General features: G+C 43.8%; 1 protein-coding gene across 6 annotated transcripts in view; it reads right to left on the bottom strand.

Annotated features, from left to right (window-relative positions):
* Nucleotides 1-16,674, bottom strand: part of LOC117455313 (glutamate receptor 2-like) — a 186,024-nt gene that overhangs the window by 109,815 nt on the left and 59,535 nt on the right. For all 6 annotated transcript variants that reach the window (XR_004553080.2, XR_004553081.2, XM_034094784.2 and 3 more), the window contains exons 3-4: nucleotides 4,643-4,882; nucleotides 4,089-4,210 (exon numbers count right to left, since the gene is read on the bottom strand). Coding sequence is in view for 4 of the 6 variants with exons in the window: in XM_034094784.2 (XP_033950675.1) it covers nucleotides 4,089-4,210; nucleotides 4,643-4,882 (362 nt within the window). In the remaining 2 variants the exon portion in view is untranslated. The remainder of the gene's footprint in view (nucleotides 1-4,088; nucleotides 4,211-4,642; nucleotides 4,883-16,674) is intronic.

Below are 16,674 nucleotides of genomic sequence, written 5' to 3'. Positions count from 1 at the left end.
TAAGGATGCACACTAACCAACATCTCCAGGTGCTCCTTTGAGAACCAGGGCAACAAAGTTATGTGCACCCCTGGATATAATCATAATAATAATAATGAGAGAAGTTCTGCAGTAAGGATGAGGTTTCACTGACGACAGATGGCTCTGACTTTTATGCATAGTTGACGGAGCATTTTTACTTTACACGACAATGTTCAACACTTCATTCTGCTTCACTCTTTCGCAAAAGATTTTGAAGACCTCCACGTTCTTGTGACGCATAACTACAACGCTTGCTATGTTTTGGTCCCGACTGCGTTCACACCAGCGATGATCCGCTCCAGAGTTCACTTGCAAGCGGTCCGAGACCACCTCTTTTAAGCGGACCAGAGTCCGGTTGTTTAGTTCAGGGATGTGCATCTCCATCACTTAGACCAGGGGTGGGGAACCTCCGGCCCCCGGGCCGTATACGGCCCGCGAGACAATTTGATACGGCCCTCGAGGTAACACACAAAAAAGTTGTGCAAATACAGTTTGAAAGGGGAGTGATTTGTCAAATATCCATAAAGAAAAAGAAAATCTGCTTCCAGTTCTGTTTCAAATGGGTGTTGAGAGATGTATCCATAGATCTCCTAATGTTGCTCTCAAAGTGCACCAGATTGATGCTTTTAACTTCAACATTTAAAAAAAAATCTTCCAGGGGGAACATGCCCCGGGCCCGGACCCCCTTGAGGAGGTTAGGTCCCCCCCCCACTTAAATCATGTTCACATGGATAGGAAACTAAATTGCACACATCTTGTGTCCATATCTTTCTGTGTTGGTGGTCATGCCACACCGTGCACATGCATGCATGCGTGAGTCATGGTGAGATATCTGGATTAAGAGGTTGCTTTTTCTTTGCACAGCATGAAAGAAAGGCCAAATGAATGGGCTGTGATTTTAGTATTTTTAAGCAGACGTCAATAATTTGTACGGCCCTCGGAGGATGTTGAAAAAATTGAAATGGCCCTTGAGAGGAAAAAGGTTCCCCACCCCTGACTTAGACCGATGCGATGTGCATCTCGATACGTTGCCACGATACGATACATTTGAAACACCAGGTGATACGATTCACCCCTGTTGCGATACAGTTCGATATGATTTGATTCAACATTATGCAATACGGGGCGATACGATGCGATTTAACACAATGCAAAATAATGATACTTCAATGTGGTACAACAGAGGATTTTAGTTGTATTCCTTATATGCAGCAAATCATAAATTAACAAAAAAGTGCTTTACATATTTGGTTCTCTCTACTAGTACTGCGCATCCCATCATGCTGTTTCTTTTTTTACGTTTTTTAAAAAACTCTCCAGAGTACAATTGTATAACACCGCACAGTTTAACTATTTAAAGATGCATTGCCCATGATTAACAATGTGCAAATAACAAATACAAATACCATAATGCAATGCCCATACAGCTGATGTGCAATGCCCTTAGCCTGATGTGCTTAACACTCATTCATAGGCTAACTCACCAGTGTGCAGAAAGCAGTGGTTTATATGTGAACAATAAAAAATACAAATAACCTTTCACAAACAGGTATTTTATAACTGCTTGTAAACAGTTATAAAATACCTGTTTTTGAAAGGTTATTTTAAAAATATATTTCTGGATAGAGTAGCTTATATGTAAAAATACTATCCTCAAAACGGAGGGGCGCCCAGTGTGAGTAGTTCCAATGTAATTCCAGACTCAAGGTCCATATCACATGCAAAAAGACAAAACACACATCACAGTGGATAGTGTGGAAGAGTGCAGAATCTGAGGTGTGACGATGGTACAGGGACTCCACCATTAGCATTTCAAAACATGGGAAACACTTTTTTGTTAAAATCGTGATTATGCTAAATTGCTGGATATATGCAATATTCTGTTTTGCTGAGCTTTATGACACTACTTGTCATTATTACAATGGTAAATTGCAGAGGTGTGGACTCGAGTCACATGACTTAGGTCGCATTCACACCAGCCTTGTATAGTCCGGTTGAATCGAACCCTGGTGCGTTCAGCCGCTTGGTGCGGTTCGTTTGGGTTGGTGTGAACTAGTGTTAATTTCGTCAGCTATTTTTTTATTTAGTTGTAGTCTTAGTCCTGTGTTAAATATCCTTTTTAGTTTTAGTCATATTTAGTCACCTGTTTTTATTTAGTCAAGTTTTAGTCGACTAAAAGTCTGAGCATTTTAGTCTTATTTTAGTCAAGGAAAACTAATTATTTTAGTCTACTTTATGTTGTTTCACGTCAATGAAAACTGTTGAGTCTTTTTTAGTCATCAGATTATATAGAACATTTCAGTCAAACTGGTCTAGCCAAAACCAATAATTTGTCATTTTAGTCAAACGCATTTCACAATAAGATTATATCTTGTTCTTATCTGATGATAAACACAGGTTGAATGATTAAGAAGCTTTGCAGAGAGTATCTGGTCAGGTGTGTGGTGTTTGTACTAGCTGTGTTTTGGCCACATTGCTTCCCTTCTGATAAAACAATGCATTCACTTTTTTTCTCCGCCTCATTGTAGCGAAAATGGGCCCAAATATCACGTTGTTTCTTTCTCCCAAGCAGTGGTGGCTTTAGACTTTTTCGTTGTCAGTCATTTTGACGGACAGGATCGTAACATTTCCGTCATAATCCATTATTACCCGTCGAGTGCACAATGTATCACTGACTCGTGCTGACGGGGGGGTATTCGGTTAACGCGAGTGCGACCACTGCTCCCAAGCCCTGTTGTTGCCATTTTATTTTCTGTTGAATAAGGTTAGTTAGACCATGAGTTAGACCCGAGTCTTCCTGACAGTTCACAGTGTGCCGCTGCCCAGCCGCAGCACCGGAAATGGAACTGCTGGGAGAAAAACGGACTATCAGAGGATAGTCCGTTTTTCTCCCAGCACTTTGATAATATTTCGTCTCCTCATTTTTCGTCAACGAAAGTAAAGAGAGATTTTGTCTTCCTTGGAAGACATTTAAACTATTATTCACAGTCACAAGCTGCTGTAAACTAAACACCACTCTCTCTGACAGAACACCTCACTGAGTGATTTAACTCATGTCTAACTTTCAGGTTTCTCTTTTCAGCCGCAGACCCCATGTCGCCTCTTTATGTGCGTCGCTAAGTTCCTCGTACTACTTGTGTACTTTAAAGCGGCACGGCAACGTTTACAATTTGCGAGCGATTTTTAAAGTTGACCGTCTTTCTTGAAAAATCCGAAATGTTGCCAAACGTTTGATTTGTAGGTATTTTTCCGTGCGCTGTGTTTCTCTCTCTCCTCGACTTCCATGTGTGTTGATAAACTGAGACTTTCGGCCTCCGTAGATCAAAGATCGACTCTGCGGAGTGCTGACAGGATGAGGGGATATTATATTATAAGTGTTTTTACCGATGCAAAGATGCTACAATCGATGCATCGCGAGTTCAACCCAAACTGTAGCCGATGTGCTACAACCGGTGCACTCGCATCTTGAACGTTTATGCCGGTGCACCGACGCGAATCGGTGAGTCTTAACATCCCTACTTCAGAGGTCTCGGACTGCGTTCACACCAACCCAAACGAACCGCACCAAGCGGCTGAACGCACCAGGGTTCGATTCAATCGGACTATACAAGGCTGGTGTGAATGTGACCTAAGTCATGTGACTCGAGTCCACACCTCTGCAATTTACCATTGTAATAATGACAAGTAGTGTCATAAAGCTCAGCAAAACAGAATATTGCATATATCCAGCAATTTAGCATAATCACAATTTTAACAAAAAAGTGTTTCCCATGTTTTGAAATGCTAATGGTGGAGTCCCTGTACCATCGTCACACCTCCGATTCTGCACTCTTCCACACTATCCACTGTACACTACTCAAACTGGGCGCACCTCCGTTTTGAGGATAGTATGTTTACATATAAGCTACTCTATATGTGTCATCACAAGGGTTTGGTTTAATGCTTTCACAACAGAGCATATATACAGTATATACATACATACATACTGTATATATAAATATAAATATACATACTGTATATTAGACTGATAAGAGCCATTGGAAATAATCTATTTTATATTATAGTACCTGAAACAAAGAGCGGTAGGCTTCATCCTTCCTCTCATCTTTTAGATTTCCCACATTTATCGCTGTGACAACCCACTTCTTCTCTGCTGCAGTGTCCAGTATAACCTGAAGAGTCGAAAGACCTGCACACAAACACACACACACACACACACACACACACACACACACACACACACACACACACACACAATATATAATATACAAAGTATATTTGTAAATTGTCCCTGCATTTTCAGTCTACACAAGACAAAGGCTTATGTTCTAAATGTTGTGTTCTAATTTTAACAAATCCTAATTCATCAAAGAACATGAAAAAAAATCCTTAATACATTTTTTCAACTTTCAACATACAAAGAATAACTACATCTGATATTCAAACACATCCACTTATAATGACACAACATATGTTATGCTATATTACAATATCAAAATATAGTATATTACAAATACTGTTGATATTAAATAAATCATGAGAAAATAAGAGACAAAGCAAGCTGTGTTTTCACAAGTTGATGATACAGTGACTCAGAGAGAAACAATGTTAATCCAGTTACCTCTATCACTGTCGTATAGATAGGCAAACTTTTCCCATTTGTAGTACTCCACCAATGAAATGAGGGGCCCCTTGATGTCCGGCCTCATCTGGAGAACAAACTGATTCATTCCTTCTGCGGGGAAAGATGGTGTGATGAAGGACACATGTAGCGTCTCACAAAAGGATGTGATGGTGTTTACCGACTTCTTGTCGTAGAAGCCAAAAATGGCGTAGACACCTCGGGAGAACTGGGAACAAACTAGAAGAAAGGGAAAACATTTTTTTAAAACATTAAAAAAGAGAAGAAATGACTCAGCTGGGCAGGATTTAGGTTATTCAGTCTTCAGTTAAGAAGAAAAAGCCAACTACTAGCGTACAGCAGGGCAACACTTTGTAAACTTCCATCTTACTGATGAAGCTCTGGAAGCTGGTCAAAGTAGCACTGCTAGATTACAGGGTTTGTTTGTCAATGCTAGGGTTTGCTCTGGCTTTATTCCTAAACCGCTAATGTCTAACAGCTAATGTCTAATCGCTAACCGCTAATCGCTTACTGTGACCTGTCTCTGCTTCTGCACGCTTTAGTACTGCAAAGCAGTCTCCCGGCAGCAGGGAGAAGGAGAGAAGGGCGTTTTTCACAATAGTTTAAAAAGGCAAAACAGTCTAATGTGTTTAACTAAATGTATTTATTTGAGGCAAAACTAACATTACTCCCATTTGTGATAAATGGGAGTAATGGATGGCTCACTAACTAAGTATTGGCTTGGCCCAAGACTAATATCATTTTTTTAATTGCTTATTGACACTATGTATAATTGAATCTGACCCCCAGTGGCCTTATTAGTGTTCTGCTCAAATAACTACAGTTCCCTGCTCCTCCCCCCTTCGCCCCCTTAACATGGCTTAGTGACTTACACTATACATCTATTAAGAATATGTTTTAACATTGATATGAGATATAAAGGGTTGGGAGGGTTACTTTGTAAATGTAATTAGCGCCTGAATACTGAATACATGGCTCTGAAAGTAATCCGAATACAGTTACGTGTAGTGCTGCGTACCTGGACTCACATTCAGGTTCAGGTCCGGACTCAAGTCCAGAGGTTCAGGTTCAGGTCCGGACTTATAAGTCCGGACCTGAACCTGAACCATGGCTTGTGTCAAGTTGTGTGAGTAACTAAAGTGAACTTATTGTGAGCTAATTATCAATTGAAAATAAACTCATAATCAACTCAAATTCAAACTCATCAGGTTTAGTGCGCTCCCTTCCAACTTGTGTCTACATTTCTCTACAAAGTACAAATGTAAAAAAAACACTTTTTGCGACTTAGTCTACAAATGACTTATGACAGCAACTACAGTTAACTACTACAAAGTTCAAACATTTATTTCATTTACCAAACTAAAGTAACCAAACTGTCCCTGAGCTGACTGAGCCTAAATCCCTAAAACGTTGCTGAAAGGTAGAGTGTAGAGTAGACTATACGCATTACACTGTTACACACCTACTATACAGTATACACTGTACTAGTGACTGTACAGTCAGAGTGTACTGTACTGTCTGTACATGTATTTTCTACAACACTACATGTGTACATTATACAGTACATACTACTTACATAGTGATGTACATACATACTGTTAGAAATTAAAATCAATGTTGATATGGCGTAATTTTGAATTAAATACACTATTTAATTTAAATCAGTTTTATTCTGAAAAAAACGGAAGTTCACACTATTAACTTAATACTTGTATTCTGAAAATTATTCACCTCCGGTTAGCATTAGCATGTGGCGAAATGCTACGTTTTCAAACGGTGAATCGAAGGTGAAATGACATGTGATGTTGTACACTGAGCACACTGGGGTTAGCACTCGTTTATTGACGCTGAATAACGTTTATCAGGGAATGTTTAAATAACCACAGACACCAGAATATACGTAAGTGCTAGTTTTTTTGCGAGTCCAAGTACCGGTTCCTGACGTTCCGGTTTTAACCGGACTTGAACCGAAACTTTGTACAAGTCCAGTACCGGTTCGGCTTGCCGGTACGCAGCACTAGTTACGTGTCATAAAAACGTATTCAGATTACTTTTGGAATACTTTCTTTTGCCATAACAGATGGGTATGTTTTGGTGAACAGGAGACACTTATTTTACTGTTTTAACGGCTTATCAAGAGCACAACTCAAACACAACATCTTGGTGTCATTCTGGACAGCTCCCTCTCATTTGCACCCCACATAAAAAACATCATCCGGAGTGCATTCTTCTCCAGACTCCGCCCTGTCTCAATCCAGCACTGAAGTCCTGGTTCATGCATTTGTCACATCCCGTATTGACTATTGTAATACCATGCTCTCAGGCCTTCCCATCAAACTCCTCAATAAACTTCAAATCATTCAGAACACTGCTGCCCGGACAGTGGTGACTGGTCATTAGGGGCACAGCCCCACCTAGTGTCAGCAGAAAGTATTAAAAAAAAAAAATAAAAAAAAAAATATATAAAATATATTTTAAGATCATGTTTAATCATCTGATTCATCTGTACATTGCTGTTTTAGTCTGTGTTCTTCTAATTAGTGTCTACAGTGTGTGCGTATTGAGCTGTTTAGAGCCATGTGTTACGAATGGGTGAAGCAGGTAGGACTCAAATGCAGAATAACGAAAAGCGAGCTTTATTAAATAAATTAAAGCTGTGGCAAAACAAGGCAGAATCCAAAATATCCAACACCAACGAGCAGCACAAGGAACACAGACCGTGGAAGGACATGGAAGGGAAACAATGAACCGACATGGAACACAGGGGAAGACTAGACTAAATACACAGAAGGGTAATCACAGAACAAGACACAGCTGGGCAGGGGAGGAGAAACACAAGGACAACAGGTGAACACAATCAGGTAATCAGGGAGGGAAACAGACAGAAAGCAGACAGGCAGGAAACGGGGGTGAACACTTTACACAATAAAACAGGAAACCAGGAAACCCAAAGACAAGAAAAACACCAACACAGACAAAACTACAAACGTGACAGAACCCCCCCCTCAAGGGACGGATCCCAGACGTCCCAAAAAAAGGTCCAGCAGGGTGGGTGGAGGGGGACCGGAGGGAGGACACATAACTAGGGCCAAGAAAGGGTGGGTGGAGGGGGTCTGGAGGACAGGTCTCGGGCGGACGGCCCGGGGGAAAGGCAGAGACCAAGGAGGGGGTCTCAGGCGGAAGGCCCGGGAGCAAGGCAGAGACCAAGGACGGGGTCTCGGGCGGAAGGCCCGGGGGCAAGGCAGAGACCAAGGAGGGGGTCTCGGGTGGACGGCCTGGGGGCAAGGCAAAGTTCAAAAAGGGGCGAAGGCCACAGCGGGCAAACTCAGGGGGCCGTGCATGAGGGCAAAAGCAGCGGCAGGAAGAGTCAGGGGGCCGGGCCCGAGGACAAAGACCGCGGCACTCAGGGGGCCGGGCTCGAGGGAGAAGACCACGGCTCTCAGGGGGCCGGGCTCGAGGGAGAAGACCGCGGAGGCCGGGCAGGACCCGGTGTCGGCCGAACAGGAACCGGAGCCAGTGGGACAGGCTTCGGCAGGATCCCCCACGGAAGAGAACCAGTAGTTGGCAGGACCCCCTGTGAGACAGGTGATGGTGGGGCCTCCAACGGAACAGGACAAGGGGTTGGCAGGACCCCCGGCAGAAGAGTTGTCGGCGGGACCCCCAGAGGAACAGGACATAGGATTGGCAGGACCCCCGGCAGGTGAGCAGTCGGCGGGACCTCCAACGGCACAGGACATAGGGTTGGCAGGACCCCCGGCAGAAGAGTAGTTGGCAGGACCCCCGGCAGGAGAGTAGTCGGCGGGACCTCCAACGGCACATGACAAAGGGTTGGCATGCCCCCCGGCAGGAGAGCAGTCGGTGGGACCTCCAACGAGATGGGACAAGGAGCTGGCAGGACCCCCGGCAGGAGAGCAGACGGCGGGACCTCCAACGGGACGGGACAAAGGGTTGGCAGGACCCCCGGCAGGAGAGTAGACGGCGGGACCTCCAACGAGACAGGACAAGAAGCTGGCAGGACCCCCGGCAGGAGAGTAGACGGCGGGACCTCCAACGGGACAGACATACGATTGGTAGGACCCCCGGCAGGAGAGTAGACGGCGGGACCTCCAACGAGACAGGACAAGAAGCTGGCAGGACCCCCGGCAGGAGAGTAGACGGCGGGACCTCCAACGAGACAGGACAAGAAGCTGGCAGGACCCCCGGCAGAGGAGTAGTCGACGGGGCCTCCAACGGGACAGGACATGGAGATGGCAGGACCCCCAGCGGAACCTCCAACAGACCAGGACATTGGGTAGGGACTTGAGACGTGACTCGAGAGGGGAACTAGAGACGGAACTCCAGAGGGGACTAGAGGAGAGACTAGAGGAGGAACAAGAGGAGGGACTAGAGTAGGAACTAGAGGAGGGAACTCGAGAGGGGACTCAAGAGGGGAACTAGAGAGGGGACTCGAGGAGGGACTAGAGAGGGGACTAGAGGAGGGACTAGAGCAGGGACTAAAGCAGGGACCTCGAGAGGGGACTCGAGAAGTGACTAGAGGAGGGACTAGAGATGGGACTAGGGAATTGACTAGAGGTGGGACTTGAGTAGGGACTAAAGATGGAACTCGAGAGGTGTGACTCGAGACGGGACTGGAGAGGGGACTCGAGAGGGAACTGGAGAGGGGACTCGAGAGGGAACTGGAGAGGGGACTCGAGAGGGAACTGGAGATGGGACTAGAGAAGGGACTCGGGAAGGGACTCGGGAAGGGACTTGGGAAGGGACTTGAGAAGGGACTTGAGATGGGACTGGAGGTGGGACTGGAGAAGGGACTAGAGAAGGGACTAGGAAAGTGACCTGAGGAGGGACTAGGGAAGGGACTAGAGGAGGGACTATGGCAGCTGGGACCAGGACTGGGGCCGGAACCATGGCTGCTGGGGCCAGAACTGGGGCTGTAACCATGGTTGCTGAGGCCGGAGCCGCTGGAGTACGGGCTGGAATCCTGGCCTTGCATCTTCCAGAGACCTTTTGGAGGCTCCGTGGACCTCCAAACGCCAGACGGGTTCCTGAGAAAAGGTCTGAGGTTGGAACTGGAGCCGCTGGAACTGGAACAGAGGCCTGGACCATGGCTGTGTTGGCCAGGTAATCGAGCAAGGACACATAGCTCTGCGGGCCGGTACTGGTGCATGGATCCATGGCTGTGGAAACCGGAACTGAAGCCGGGATCATGGCTGTTGGAGCACGGGCTGGAATCCTGGCCCTGCGTCTCCTAGAGGCTTTTTGGAGACTCTGTGGACCTTCAACAGGACAGTAGTTGGATCCCAGGAAAGGGTTAGAAGCTTGTGCCAATTCCTCAGGGCTACTTGAAAAGGTTTGTAGCCACTCCGGCAACAAGCTCCTGAGCCAGGGCTTGCGAGCAACCTCCCGGTGTGCCTCCTTCAAAGCAGCCTCTTTACCCCGTCTAGATGAGGCGTTCTTCCAGGTGTAAAAAATGTACTCCAGAGAATACCCAAGACATTCCGCCTGTGGGGGCCGAAGCAGGTAGGACTCAAATGCAGAATAACGAAAAGCGAGCTTTATTAAATAAATTAAAGCTGTGGCAAAACAAGGCAGAATCCAAAATATCCAACACCAACGAGCAGGAACACAGACCGTGGAAGGACATGGAAGGGAAACAATGAACCGACATGGAACACAGGGGAAGACTAGACTAAATACACAGAAGGGTAATCACAGAACAAGACACAGCTGGGCAGGGGAGGAGAAACACAAGGACAACAGGTGAACACAATCAGGTAATCAGGGAGGGAAACAGACAGAAAGCAGACAGGCAGGAAACGGGGGTGAACACTTTACACAATAAAACAGGAAACCAGGAAACCCAAAGACAAGAAAAACACCAACACAGACAAAACTACAAACGTGACATAACATGACAATCGTGACACCATGTGGGACAAAACCCGATCCTGCCCCTCCCTCTCACTGACAAAGTGAACGGTGACTGTAAAAACTACACTGCGCATGCTCAGAGTATTGTCCTATTTAATGTGTGTGGCAAAAAAATAATGACCATAGGGGCAAAGTGCTGCCATCCCCACCATACGTCATCTCACATAATTCAGGCTGATTGGCTGTAAGTACGCGAAAAGTGTGGTGTGTGAGGAGACGAGAGAGCTGCAGTGAGGCGTCCTAAAACCCGGAAGTAAGCTGCGCATGGCTTCCCTCGACAAAAAAGCAATAGCTCTAGAAAATAGCTCCAAATAAGATCTGTGGGAAACAAACCTGTTAGATAAATGCACATTTTGTTCAGCCGGATAATATCCACATGTCTACATGTTTACATGTCTACACTTTTATCATTTTCTTATCATAAATCTATTGATTAGATTAGATGTATGATAGACTTTTGAAACTACAAGAAGATAAGGAGGACTTTTTTGTCCAGAGGGATAGGCAAATGGACTTCATCTTCATGTCAAGGTAAGACCAACATTTTATTGAAAATGGGATCTTACTAAGAGAGAACAATTCAATATGTAAATGATACAATTACATTTTTTGGGAATCCTTTTGTTGAACTGTCTTTTTAAAAGTAATCGAAGCATCAGACAAAAAAAGCTTTTGAAAATAATATTATATTTTTATTTAGGTCAAAATATAATATTTGTAAACCTGAAGAGCCAGGTGCCTCACCAGCCATGAACCTCACTGCAGGAGCTTATGTATAGACATCTAAGTTTGTTGTGCCCCACCACTGTTGTACATATAAAAACGCCACTGTGCCCGGATCAGCACCCGCACCAAATCCTCTGACCACATCACCGCCATCCTCATCCATCTGCATTGGCTACCTGTAAAATACCGGATAGACTTCAAAACCATCCTGCTCACATTCAAAGCCATCCACAACCTGGCCCCCATAAGAGTCGGTGGGACTGGACCTGCTGACTTCCTCTTTGTGGTGTTTTTGCATCTCTTATAGATAGAGATCTGATCTATTATATCTATAGAGAGATCTCTAGATACTCTCTCTAGAGACGAGAGAGGTCTCAGATGAGCGAAGAATAGCATAGGAGAGCTCATATCTCTCTATCTCTCTCATCTCTCTCTCTCTCATCTCTCTCTCTCTCTCTCTCTCCTCTTCTCTCCTCTCTCTCTCTCTCTCTCTCTCTCTCTCTCTCTCTCTCCTGGCCCCCACCTATCTGGCTGACTCCTACACACACCCCCCCCTCTCTCTCTCTCTCTCCTCTCTCCTGGCCCCCACCTATCTGGCTGACTTCCTACACCCACCCCCCCTCTCTCTCTCTCTCCTCGCCCCCACCTATCTGGCTGACTTCCTACACCCACCCCCCTCTCTCTCTCTCTCTCTCTCTCCTCTCTCCTGGCCCCCACCTATCTGGCTGACCTCCTACACTTGCAACACAGTCTCACTCTCTGATAGTCCAATAGCAACGCTTGGTCAGGGTCCTTTGGCGTGCAGTTGTGACGCGTCGAGGCTCCTTCAGCTTCATAAACGGACACAGAGAGCTTTCAACTGATTGCAATGTATTCCCATCGGTGGCGGCATTTGACGCTCAGGGAAGCACCGCATCGGTCCATGTCGGCGGCAGTTAAAGGCAATGTGATCGTCCATTCCCATTGGATAACGGAGAATTGTATACCCGGAAGTAAGTATTATCCTTACTGTCGATTGATTTGACAGTGATATCTGCACTACTCACCAACTCAAAAACACCAGATTATCCTTGTTAATTACACAACATTGATTGGTTTGAGTTTAGGATTGCCAAAGACACTACATTACCCATAATTGTTTAGGACTACACCATGCGCTTTGCTTGACAAACCCCGTGATTAGTCCTCAAGCTCTGTGATTGGATGTTGGAGTGGCAGTGCGTGAAGTTTACGCCCAGCGTCAAACAGCACTTTGAAATGGAATGAAACCCATAAACGGCACACTATCCAAAACAGGACTCGAACGTGTCCAACCCCCCCCAGAACTACACATCCTGGCTATATGTGTGTTTCACAACATGTTATATGGCACGTCTCTACTGGGAATTGTAGTTTTAAAAGACGTGTTTGTATAATTAGAAGTTGCCAGTATTAAACTGTATACATCCCTGGAGGTTTAGGGGATGGGAAACACATTGGTGATATCACCTTAAAAATATCATCTATAAATTAGAGATGTCCCGATCCGATCACGTGATCGGGGATCGGAGCCGATCACGTGATTTAAAAAAGATCGGGGATCGGGAGAAAAAAATCGGGGATCGGGATTTTTTTTTATTTTTTTTTTATAATTATTTTTTTTTTTATTTAATGTTACAAAACAAAAATGACCATGTTCACGTCTTAAAGTCATCCTGAGGACTTAGTTTTCGTTTAAAATTACACAACATCATGTATGTGTTGCTTTCTTTGGGCTTGTTTTCATAGACCTGGTTGCTTATTTCTCTGAAATCTGGCAACAGAGTGGGCACAGTGTCTAATAGTAGCAGTAAGCTAACGAGAGGCTACGTTCAGCTGGTGACTCGGGAGTCAAATGTCAGGACAGAGAAAATGTCAGGAGTTTGGAAGTATTATAAAGTTGAAAGCGAAGGCAGTGTAACAGCCAGATGCAATGTTTGCAAGGCAGAGGTTCCGCGTGGTGGAAAGAACAGAGCTACGTTCAACACGACCAATCTAACACGCTACCTGAGAAACAAACACCAACAACGACACGGCGAGTACACAGCGGCCACTCAGGTGACGGCACTGAAACAACCGACACTTTCAGAGACTTTTAAAAGGAAAGAGAAACTGCCCCAGAACAGTGAAAAGGCCACAAAGATAACAGCCAAGATAGCTGAATTCATCGCGTTGGATGACCAGCTGTTATCTGTTACCTTTTTTTTCTCTTAATGCATTGCATAAAGATCGGATCGGGAAAAATCGGTTATCGGCAGATTGTCAAAATCAAATGATCGGAATCGGATCGGGAGCAAAAAAAGGTGATCGGGACATCCCTACTATAAATGAAAATGTATAGATGATTGCTTGTGTCCATAATGGGCAGCATTAACATGACAGCTCAGGTCAGAAGAGATTTATTTAATAGCTGGTCTTATGTCTGTGACCCCTCCTGTTAATTGATAAGCCTTGAAACATGCACTTGTCGCAGTTCAGAGGCTAATTTAGCAAATATGGCAGTAGGCATCGATCATAAGATAAGATATACTTTATTGATCTCAAGTTGGAAAATGTTTTTGTTACAGCAGCATGTAAAACATGCAATTTATTGTTACTTTGTAATTCTACTCAAGGTTCAAGGCTTGCATTGGTCATGCGTACATAGCTACAGTGTGTAACATCCCGTCATGTCTGCTAAATTATTCATGTCATGTTTATCAGGTTTGTGTTATTGTTTCACGTTTAGTTCATAGCCCAGGTTAGATTTATGTTTAGTCAAGTCTTTTTGTTCACCTGTCTAGTCCTGTCATTGCACTTCCTGTTTTATTGTTGTACTTACCTCTGGTCTCATTTCAGGTCCCCTTACTTCCTCCCTTTGTGTGTTTTCCCGCCATCGTCAGCATCTGCCCCGCCCCTGATTGTTTCCACCTGTTCCCCCTTACCTCATGTATAAATAGTCCTGTCTCCCTTTGTCCTGTGCCAGTTCGTCTTGTGCCATTTAGAGAGCCAGCTTGTCTCGCCAAGAGATTTAGTACTTGATTTTGGATTAATCATAGTCAAGTTTATTTAGTTTGTAGTTTGCTTTGCTACGTTTTGCCTCTCAGGAGTCATTTTTGTTTGAACTTTATACTTATCCAAAGTAAAGACCTTTTGAACAACAAACTTTCTTTTGAGTCGTGCGTTTGAGTCCAAGTGTCTGTCAAGGTTCTTAACACAATGTAGTTATGACGATGACAATCTTAGGTCACAGGTTCCTCCAACAGTGCAACACAATAAAACAGATACAAAGAAAACATAGTGCAAGTAAATACAAAAAGAAAAATTGTGAAATAGTGCAATAAGAGTCTATAGTGAATGGAATATGATATATTAGATACATTGCAGCCAGATTAATGTTGTGGATGTTGTTTCAAAAGTTCAGGGGCCTCATTTATATACGGTGCGTACGCACAAAAGATGGAGTACGCCAGTTTCGACGCACTGTTTGCAATTTATAAAAAACTAACTTGACGGTAAAATGTGCGGTCCTCCACGCAAACTCTGACCCATGCGTACGCACTAAGCACAAAAACGGGAGAGACGAGAAACTGTGACACCGTTAGCAGAAGGAAGAATGGAGAGAAATATGTGGAAATAATACCATAGACTCCTCGGTGCACACAAAAACATAACTTGGAGAAATAAATAAATACGGAAATGTTATTGATCACCCCTCGATTATGTTCTCTTGTTAAGAAACGTATTCTCATAAATGATACGGTAAACAGAAGGACGGAATTACTTTAAACTGACGCCGTGTTGCATCTCTATATAGGTTGTAGATACGAGCATGGTTTTATACACTATCATGTTTAATCATGTTTTATGCCGTTCGCCAATAGGCTAAAACACAGGAGGTATGGAAACTAAGAACACCATATGTGGTGAATTGTACCTCTAATACTAATATAACACAACACATTAGTTGTATTTCCTTTAACTGGTGGATTATGGATTTATAGTTGCTGATCGACAGCTGGAACACAAACCACCAAATACAAAAAAAAGGCTAAGTGTATTTGATTGTGATTTATAAAGGGAAACCAGCGTAGGATGTGCCGTACGCAGTCCTGTGCCGGTACGCAGTCTTTTATGAATCGGAAAGTGTCCATGAGTTAGACCCGAGTCTTCCTGACAGTTCATATTATGCCACTGCCCGGTGTAATTCAAATGTACCGCCGCGCGCAGCACCAACACACACAGCTGCTGCCCTGCGCAGCACCGGAAATGGAACTGCTGGGAGAAAAACTGACTATCAGAGATGTAACGTTATCTTTGATAATATTTCGTCTCCTCATTTTTCGTCAACGAAAGTAAAGAGAGATTTTGGCATAGTTTTTATTTAGTAAACTACATTTTCGTCTCGTCACTTTTCGTCAACGATATTGCATGATGATTTCGTTGCCGTTGTTGTTTACTGCCGTCGGTGCCGTCTCGTCATCGTCTCGTTTTCGTCATGGAAAGAAAGGTCGTTGACGAACATATTTCGTCATAGTTTTAGTCAACGAAATTAACACATCAGGTTTTAGGGAAAAGTAACGATTGCAGTCGTTAAAATGTATTAAATGAAAAGTCATGAAAGAGATAAGGAGGAGAAAAGGCGTGTGGAAGTAAGCAATGAATGTAAATGTCGAAATCCTCTGTTATGTGCGATATCGGACATTAGTGAAAGGGCGGAAGACTACGTCACAGCCTCAGAGAGGGCCCCTGCGAGATGGAGTTCATGACTTTATGAGCTGTTCATGAGCACTCATGAAACATTCATGAACAACTCATTATATGTTCACTTGTCATGTTCATAAACCAAAATTCTTAAAATGCTCATGAACCATTTTAAAGAGCAGTTCATGAAATGTTTATGAACATTGTTCATTCATATAAAGTTCCTGTTTTGCTCATGACAGACTTTTATGAGCAATTTATGAACTTTTCATGATCCAGCCAATCACAAAATTATAATTAAAACCCCAAAAAGTTTGCATGAGCATTTCATGAACTTTTCATGACTATTAGCATTTCATGAATTTTGGATGATTGTGGCAAGTTCAGAATATTTTTGAATATTCATGAGCATTTTATGAACTTTTGATGATCAGTGTGATGTTTTTAAAGACCTCTTGAATATTCATCTACTATTTGAACATTTCTTTCTTTTTTAAAACTTTTAATCTTAAAACAAAACAATAGTGAATTTGAAACTGAACATTATCTGTATTTATTTTGGTGACATTCATATCATTTTATGGTTTATCTGTACTGTTTGAGAAGCAGTATGAGTAAGTAGCGCCAAGGTGGAACCTTTGGCAGGTGAGCGGTGA

This window comes from Pseudochaenichthys georgianus, chromosome 1 (assembly GCF_902827115.2).
Source record: "Pseudochaenichthys georgianus chromosome 1, fPseGeo1.2, whole genome shotgun sequence".
Taxonomy (NCBI): Eukaryota; Metazoa; Chordata; class Actinopteri; order Perciformes; family Channichthyidae; genus Pseudochaenichthys; species Pseudochaenichthys georgianus.
This window is presented reverse-complemented; position numbering and strand designations above follow the sequence as displayed.